The sequence below is a fragment of the Scatophagus argus genome, chromosome 10, assembly GCF_020382885.2.
Source record: "Scatophagus argus isolate fScaArg1 chromosome 10, fScaArg1.pri, whole genome shotgun sequence".
Classification (NCBI taxonomy): Eukaryota; Metazoa; Chordata; class Actinopteri; family Scatophagidae; genus Scatophagus; species Scatophagus argus.
The window spans coordinates 19,626,330-19,636,069 of record NC_058502.1 but is presented as its reverse complement, the minus strand read 5'-3'; the positions used below and the strand labels follow the sequence as shown (position 1 = coordinate 19,636,069).

The 9,740-nt window shown below is 41.5% G+C and overlaps 1 protein-coding gene across 2 annotated transcripts in view; it reads right to left on the bottom strand.

Moving 5' to 3' along the window:
* Positions 1 to 4,320: 4,320 nt before the first annotated feature.
* Positions 4,321 to 9,740, bottom strand: part of ttc7a (tetratricopeptide repeat domain 7A) — a 46,070-nt gene continuing 40,650 nt past the window's right edge. For both annotated transcript variants that reach the window (XM_046401523.1, XM_046401522.1), the window contains one exon: positions 4,321 to 8,264. In XM_046401523.1, coding sequence (XP_046257479.1) covers positions 8,046 to 8,264 — 219 coding nt within the window. In that variant the 3' untranslated portion in view covers positions 4,321 to 8,045. The remainder of the gene's footprint in view (positions 8,265 to 9,740) is intronic.

Sequence of the window (9,740 nt, the reverse complement as noted above, 5' to 3'; positions counted from 1 at the left end):
CAAGAGAAAGAAAAATTCCGGTCTCTTATTACTTAGACTAGTTTTATCTGCTTGTCATTGAGGTATTTTGTGGTCTGACATCATAATAAGCTACATTTGTTGTGCTCAAATCGCTTTAGTGACACCAGCCAGGCAAGCAGAATGATCTTATCTGCAACAAAGAGTACTTCATTCCACTTAACTACATGTTCCCAGCATTGCTCTCTCCCTCCATCTCTCCTCTCTCCTTCTCTCGCTCCTCTTTCCCTCTCTGTTGGCAGTCAGGATGCTTTGCCTTCCTACTATCTCTGCCCTGCGATGCACTCAGGAGGAGGAATGCTGCTCAGCCATGCGTCACATGCACATAGCTTAGTGTGGCATGCTGCACCCCCAGATAACACTTTCAGTATTAGGGGCCAAGGCAGTGGCACACAATAAAACAGCTATTCTTATCGCTACCTACTCTGCATACTCTTTCTTTTGACAAACCAAACAAACACAGCCAGTAATGTTGCTACACAGAGAACAACAGTGAAGGGAATCACCTCTGCGTGGATGGTGGTGTACATTACAGTGCAACAGTGGATAGGTAATCTAGGTAATTGGAGAATAAACACAAACACATTGCAAATTTGTTGATCCTGGACAATTCTCTTTTTATAATTTATTTATTCAGAAAAGGGTTTTGCTAAGCACACATGCACTCAGTATTCCAGAACTTGCTGTGCTATATTCATCCATTCAGCCCACCTGGAGTCTGTTATCAGATCCAAGGGTGTAAACATGAACAAAGAAATTTACAGCCCACTTTCCTGTGCTTTATTTTGGTGTGGTTTTGATTCTAGAGCATGAATAATCACCATAGCAACAAGCAAGGAGTTGTCATAATGCTATTACCAAACACAGAATCAGTCACATGGATTTGATGGGGCATCAAACTTATTTTTGAGCCCATTTGGATGTAGCCACTTAAGTAGTGTGACTGGAATCAACAATAACTCCTCCCAAATTGTCATCAATTGAGCTGCTTGCTGTTTCCTTGCCCCGCCCACAGGTATGAGCAGGTTCATCATTATCTGTATCTGTACAACTAACTAAACTGTCTGTATAGCTGTACTAGGAATGGGCGGGGCTTAAACAGGAAGTATGTAGTTCTTAAACTGGAACTGTATGTGACACTCCAGAAGTTGTTATTTCGAGCCTGAAATTGGAGTTGTTCAGTAGTTGCTGCTTTATTATTATTGTTTCATTCAAAAACGATTTACAGAACAGCCAATTGAGCTTTGGATTAATGCCTTTGATCACAAGTATTTACAGAGTATTTTTTGATAAACTTGAATGAATAAACTTTAGTTGGCTACCCTGTGAGGATTTTCCTTCATCAAGAGCACAGATATTGACACATTTCACACAGATGACACTCATACTCCATACTAAAAGTACATTATCTGTACTAGATACTTGTTTCAGCTAGGTGCTCACTCAACATTACCCATCTGTGACAAACAGGGACCCGCTTGTCTCTTTGTGAATTTAGATGCCAGGACGAAATTTTATGTTTTTCACCTGTAACTTTCCAAGCAATGAGGTCACTGAATTTTAGCGTTGGCTAGTTGTTCACATTCACAAAACATCTTAGACCACCATCACCGGAGGGTCAGCTGAAAGAGCAGCATCGCTAAAGCTGGTAGGGATTGCTCTTGTCTCTTGATCAAGAGCAAGGGGACATAAAATATGGGCTACACTAGAAGCAGAGGCTTATTCCAATGGCAGTTGGTTAGTGATGAGGTGGATTTTGGAATTAGTGACATATAGTACATAATGAGACACTGGACTGACTCCTTAACATTTATTGACATCAGGTGTGCCATTTTGTTTGGGACAACAGTTAAGAGAGCTGTACAGAACGTTATCATGGCACATCTACTTGGTCAGCTTTAATCCCCACCAATGTTTTCCTTCAGCTGCTTACACTTGAGCTTGAAGAGGTTCAAGAGCCTGGCTCTTATTCCTCCTGTCATTATTCTGCAGACAAAGCGGTGCACTCTTCCACCAAGGGAGGAAGACAATCTTATTAAAATGGGGCTTTGCAAGCAACATCTGGAGCCTGGGCATGTGTATCCACTGCTTGTGAAGAAGATGCAATGAGAGTGATGTGAACTGTGTGTGTGTGTGTGTGTGTGTGTGTGTGCGTGTGTGATATGAGCAGCCATTCTGCCTGTGGTCAAGGCATCAAGCCCCCAGTAATTTCTGTCTCTCTCAACCCCCAACGCCCTTCCTCCCTTCTCATCTCAGTGATCTCCACAGTCCAGCACTGATCTCTGACATATGCCTCATACTGACGACTTAACACCCTCCATCTCCCACAGCCTGCCTCGACCACAGGCACGGCTGGGCACCCGCTCTTTCACTGTCAATCAAGCTCCCCCTCGTAGAGACACATTGCTTCAAACAATATGCACGCAGCTGCACAATGCAATGAATGCACTATGCACACATGCTCTTGTGATCCTTTGCTTTTTAAAAACACACTTGCAAACTGATGCGCAAACCTGCAAACACATGCACACACATGCACACACATGCACTCATTTCTTCAAGGATCTATGGGCAAGTACAGATATAAAAACTACTACTTCATTTTTCCCATTGGATTTTAATTTTTATAAAATCTCTACAGAAATATTAAAGTGGACCTTGCATCAACACTGCAGAGAAAATGAGCAGCATGTTAGGCACTGCACAAAGCTAACCACACACATATTATCTTTTCATCTATGGCAGCATTTCCTGTCAAGGGTAGTGAGAGTGTGATTAAAGATGCAACTTGTGGTGGCACATAGTAATTATATCATTTAAAGGTCATGAGAACATCTGGTGTCAAGGCAGGTCACACTGGCAGTCCAAACATCAACTTTAGCTTTTGGGAACAGCTCAATAAGATCCGGTCAACATTCAGGAAACAATGTAGCTCATCAAAGGTGTCTGGAATAAATCTGTGTTTCTGGCAATTTATAACAGGAGGTGACCCTGCTACTCAGCGGGCAGGAGTCAAGGAGGTCAGATTAACAGCTAACTCAGGGCAACACGCAGAGAAAATGTGACCCTGCTCCATAATGATGACGAAGGCGGACCGCTGGAATTTCCTAAGAATGTGAGGTTACACAAAAATACCCATAATCCAATTCTGGTATGAGACGAATGCCATTATCAGTTGCTGAGTCCAAGCTAAAGGTCGCCAAACAAACAAATCCTCAAACAGAGAAGCCATTGTTCATTCATTGACATTGTGCTGAACTAAAATGGCCTCCCAGTATCACAGAACCCACTTGGCTCTGTCTCCCTTCTCTCTCTTGTTGTATAACACCTTGAGAAACTCCAGCCAGCAGTAAGAGGGTCAAACAAAGAGGTGGCAGGTTCAGAGGTGCTGCTCCCTCATGTCCCCTTAAAGTCTAGGCCACATTCACTCTCATCACCACATCCCACACTAGGGGTGATGACTAGCCAGCTGAGGAATTTAGCAGACAGTGTGACACACCAGGAGGGTGACCAGGTATCCTTTTACCCCCCCTCAAGCTGCTGACAGACACATCGGAGCAACATTAAGCTTCTATTAAATGACATTTAAAAGTTTAATCAGCTCCAATGGCCAACTGTTAGTGAACAAGGGAGTCATTGTTTAAGTGGGTAATGGTGCTGGCACCATCGCAGTGTGTGTGGAAGTGGACCAAGAGCGCTGGAGGCCGATCAGGTGAGCTCGAGTGATTGATGGAAGAGAACACACTGCCAGCCAAGCTGTCGTTTACTGTGGTCTTATTAGGCCTGGTGCTTAACAATGTCAAGAGCATCAGAGCACATCCAAAAATGAGGCTTGCAGTGTTAACAATATGGAAATAATTCAAGGCTTATCACATATCATTGATAGGTATGATATCATACCTATCACACATATCATACCCATCAACAACCATGTTAATCAGTGCTTCTTTCACAGCTTGCACTACAGTGGATTGCATTTCCCCCTCTTATTTTCTGTTTTTCACAGCTGCATTAGATTTTTTCAAATAATCTGTAAGTGTTAATGTTATGTTACTGCCCAGAGTCAGAAGAGAAGATCTGTAACCCTCTGATACCTGTCTGTTAAATATTAAGCTACAGTCAAGTGGCAGTTAGCTAAAGAAATAGTCTGGCACATAACCAGCAACCCTCTTCATGTTATTTATGTTTATGTTTGAGCAAATGAACAGGATGACTGGCGACCAGTCCAGGGTGAACCCCGCCTCTCGCCCGTAGTCAGCTGGGATAGGCTCCAGCTCCCCCGCAACTCTGACGGATAAGCGGTATAGAAAATGGATGGATGGATGGAAATGAACAGGATGTAACATGTTAATTAGTAAATATTTAAGGTTCTGGGAGGTGTGTTTTCTTTAACATTTTACGGCAACTATAAAGTTACAGAGAGTAATACACGGTATAACAGTAGAATAGTAGTAGTATAAATAGTTTTTTTCTTTTTTTGCACAAAAACTTAAGTGTTAAATGTTTTATGGATTTCTGGGCCCAGTGTCTCCATGTTTCCAAGCTTTTTGCCAAGACCAGTGTGGGCTGTAGCTTCATATCAAGCAGATATGAGGCTGTCAGTCTTCTCATCTAACTCTTTGCAAGAAAAAAAAAAAGTGATTTTCCAAAATGTGGAGCTAGTCTTTCAACCATTCCTACCTGTACTATTTAGACCCATGGATTTTATGATGATGCATTTGAATTACAGCCTTTATCGATTACGGCAGATGCATGGTCATAGCCCTAAACATCGACTGTAAACACCAGCTATAAATGATGTCTATGAAATTACTTCAAAGCATTTATGGAAGATTTTTACTGTAAAATCATTTGAAGGTGCTCATGTCAGAATGTAAAAATATAAAATAAGCTTTAAAACCATCAGAGGCCTGTTTGCCAAAATATATTTGAAAATATACTGCATTAAATAACTGACTTTTGAATATACTCTTTTGTTAATATGTGCATCGAACTCCGCTGTAACATACTTGCCCCTTCGGGATGAACTATGTATACATCTACTGCATCAGTCATTTTTATTTATAAATGAGATTATGGAACCACATCTGATCCTTATAACCCCCATCACACCCCTCACCCGTCCATGACTCCTGGGCCTTGTTTGGACACCACAATGCTGGTTTATAGTTTCCTTCTTGGCGCCCTGCGCTGGCACCACCCAGGCCGTGCCCTCCATATGCCCCTCCAGGGTTGGCATCAACACACACACACCACAGTGATCCAAATATCTGGCTCTCATTCAACATGGTCACCGCATTTGATTGTCAGTTATTTCTTTTTGATCGCCATACAATCTAATATGGCTGTGACTTATTTAATGATGCTGTGTATGGAGGTGGTGTGAGACTGTGCAGCTACATAAGTGTGCCTGAACACTTGATACCCATTGCTCCCCACCACCCTGCTCTAAAATCACCCACACAGACCATCTTGATGTTCAGGTGTAGAAGTGAGAGCGTAACCGGAGCGACACGCCCGGGTGCTCTGACATCATGATGACGCAGGTGCACATACACAATAAGACCTTACGCATACTGCTCATTGATCCCAGGTGTATATACTGTACATATGCATGTGTGTGTGTGTGTGTGTTGACACTCAGTCCAGTGAATAGCGTCATCTGCCCATTGTCATTCTGAGAGGCTTTGCAGCAGGCCGCTTCCTCCATTAATCTGTCTCCTTTTACCAGAGCTGTCGAGACCATAGCATGTGTGTGTGTGTGTGTGTGTATGGGTGTGTGCGCGTGAGTATGTATTTAAGAATGTCTACCACACAATGTGTTCATGTGCACCTCATTGTCAGTGTGTATTTGTGCATGTGTGAGCACACCATGTAATATTTCACTCCTTACCCACAGGGATTAGACCATTCATCTCCCGAAGCTCCTGTGTAGGTGTCACACACAGTGCTAATGAGGAGAGGATGGAGCAAGGGAGAGCTGGTGAGTGAGGAGAGAAAAAGTAAAAATAGATTTCTGGGATGGCAGAAAAGAGGCGACATTGATCGATAATTCCTGCGCCAAAATCAAAGTATTGATGAATGAGGGATTTTCATGCCGGTAGCAAAGGGAACGTGGGCGAGTGTGGAAAAAAAAACAAACAAAAAAAAAAACAGAGAAGGCACGGATTAGTGCTTGCAGCCCTGCGGGGAGGGAAAGGGTTACGAAATGGGGGTTTTGCTGAGAGCAAAGGCAGGGACTCTTCCCATAACACAAATCAATTTACACCAGCCTGAGACATTGATCATAGCAGGCTCATACCTCACATGGTAACAACAGACATCAAACAGACACTGTCAAGCCTGTAAAACCACACAACGGGGGCATTATCTGCCTCTCGCTGTGTGTGTGTGTGTGTTTTGTCTGTGTATGTGCGTTGTTCAGCAGACCAGATATCTCTCCACTTCCCCAGTTACTCAAACAAGGGGATGGCTGCTAGGCAACCAAGCCACATCACATCACATCAGGCAAGCCGGGAGAGAGCGAGAGACAGATAGAGCTAGAGAAGGAGAGAGAGAGGGAGAGATAGGAGGAGGAGGAGGAGGGAGTTTGGAGGCAGAAAACTGTGCTGGCAGTATTACATAAGCCGGCAGCCCAGTCCCACTGCTCACATTAATGTGGTTAGGCACTCGGAAGTGATGTCCATTAGTCACAAGTGACAAGGCAGGTGAAGACGTGGCATCCAGCAGTGATTTTTAAAAGCCATTGTTGTTTATAATGGAGAGCATTACATACAGATGAGTCAAAAAAGAAGAAAAAACAACACAACACACACATTATGAGCGGATGAGTCGCTTACTGTGCCATACAAACAGAACAGGGACTGATAACACCCCAGAGGGATGGTTTAAAACAAACACACATGCATGAGGATAAATAATGTGCACAAAGGCACACACATACATAATAACGATGTATGGAATGATGTGAACACCATTGATAGGAGATATATGAGCATTTGAAGATAAGAGGGTGGTGGTGCTTGTGTATGCTGTGTCAATCAACATAATTATCAAAAATGCATCAAAGATGAAGTGGAGCTGCTGCTATACATGATGGATGTATCTGCATTTCCACATGGAGCACAACAACATACATTCTGTTTCAGGATGTAACCAGCACATCTCTGCCATTCATGAACCATTAAAGCAATATCCAAAGATTCTGATTATGACACATAGTGCTCACTATTTGTCACAAATTATAGAAGAGCTATTACTTCTGTACATATAGCTCCATAGGAAGACATTGTTACAGTACTTACATTATAACATTATTTTCTCTATACACTGTTCTGTTTTGGGCTTTTTCTGCCTGAACAGCACTGACGTCCACTATTAATCTCAGTTGTAATATTCAATTCAATATTCAAAGAACTGATTTTTCATCTGATAACTAACTTATTAATAATATATGATATCAATGTTCATATATAATAGCCTATTCTGGTGTGGCGAGGGAAGTAAGTAAAAAAAAAGTAAGTAATTTTTGCATTCCTTGACAATATATTTGTTAAAGAAATACTAACTTTTTTGCTTTCTTGCTGAAAGTTAGTTGAGAAAAGTGATACAACAAAGTTTGTCAAAAATGAAGCTACGTCCAGGAGCTGGTTAGCTTAGCTTAGCATAAAGATTGGAAACAGGGAGACACAGCTAGTTCAGTTCTGTCCAAAGATTACAAAAAATCAGCCTACTGTAATCCCTTCAGTTCACCAGTTGCATTATATTTTGCTCATTTAACTGGTACATAAACCATAAACCGTACATAAGTGTAAAAAAAGTTTTAGGTAGACTATTTCTAAAGCTAAGATAACCGTCTTGTGCTGTAGTTAAAGATTTCATGAACAGATAAAAGTCACACCAAACAGGATTGAGCAACATTTTTTCACACATCACGGCTTTTCAACGTATCTACAGCAGTGTATAATTATCCGGCAAGAGGTTGCTTCCTTACACTGAACCCAAACCTCCATCTGAGCCCTGGTCCCTCAAAGCTCTCTCGGGATGATGGTGAAGGGACGGACGGGGCAGGAAGCCTCCAGATCCAGGGCTGTCAGGAAGCAATCTGGGGCCTGGGTGGAGCCCCGAGACTGCAGAGCCTCACCCAGGCCACTCCACGCCTCATGTGAGGTGCTGTGGACTTGAACCGCATCACGCAGGACCTTCTCCCCAAGGTGGACTCGCCCAGTTTTCACCAGCAGACGGCCCTGGATGGACAGATGGACAGAGAGGTAAACGAAAAGAGAACAACAGGAAATGTATTTGTGTTTAAGTCAGGTTCAATTTCAGTCAGTGAGTCCTCCTCTTCTCACAAAAAGTGGTGGATATCTAAGATATGTCTGTAGCTGAAGAGACATATTCATCCAAAGGAACTTTCTTATATGATACAGTAACTCAAAAGTACATTCTGGTTAATAAAAGTTCATATTTCTGGAACAAAAAGCAATTACACAGAGAGTAGATTAAATGGTATTTAGTTTTTTGTTTTGACAGAAAATCTACTTGTTGAATTTAGTGTTAAAACTGAATTAACCCCACTTCTGAGGTAAGTTACAGACTAAAAGTTGACCTATGGCATGCATTTTCACAATACATCCCAAATATCTACTTTTAAAACATTTTTTCATGCCATGATAAGATCAAGTAAGCAGATGGAGGCTTTTTTTTTTTTTTTTTTTTTATAAAAATCCAAATCTTGGATTATAATGCCTGCTGCCCTGTGGACTATTTTAGTAAAAAAAAAAAAAATAAATAAATAATAAAACGAAAAACAAAACTACTGTACCACACTTGACTAGGCATATTCAACTGAGATTCTGAAAATGAAGAGAGGAAATCCACAAATCAAGAGATTAGGGGCAGCCCTCTGCTGAAAGATAGTGCAGCATGTTAAGAGTTGGGCACACAAATACTCCCACAGAATCAGAATGAGAATCAGAATCCCTTTATTTATCCTCGAGGAGAAATTCTTTAAAGGAATGAAAGTTGATGTTGTGTTTAATATGATGGGTGAACTACAAAGATGGGTGGATCAGCAAAGTATGTTGAACCCAAAGCACGCTTTCCAAGTTTAGAAAGTGATACACTTTTACCCTGGCTGGATGGCCTTGGTAACTTATACTGCAGTCCTGACCTGCTCTGGACCAGTTTATGTTCAACTTAAAATCAACTAAAACTCCTTTTGAAAGCACAGCATAAGTTAATACTCAATAGTCAGTGTATGCGTGATATAGATTCTCAGGTTAGGGAATATGTTATAAATGCAATATTTTTGAGTTGTAACCTTACATTAGTAACGCCACTGAACCATCCAGCACAACTACAGTAACACGTACTGTATGCATTGTATTGTGGTTTCTGAGCAAGAATAATCTGATATTGGCAAGGCTGTTTTTCCTTTTACTGAGCTACTGAAAGTGTTTATAGGGTTCCATGGCCATTAGCTCACACTGGCTCAAAACATACAGTAAAAGATTATCACTATATTTGCTTCATTATTATACATTATTAATCAATATGATGTTTCCCTGCTTAAGAAATGTGGCTTGATTCCTTCAAAACAGACTATGATGTTACCACTTTGGATTATTGTCCTTAATCTTGATTTGTGGAAGTCCATTTTACAGTGCTGGTGTATTACAGTAACAGACACTGATTAGACTGTCAGAATATTAGTGTTTATC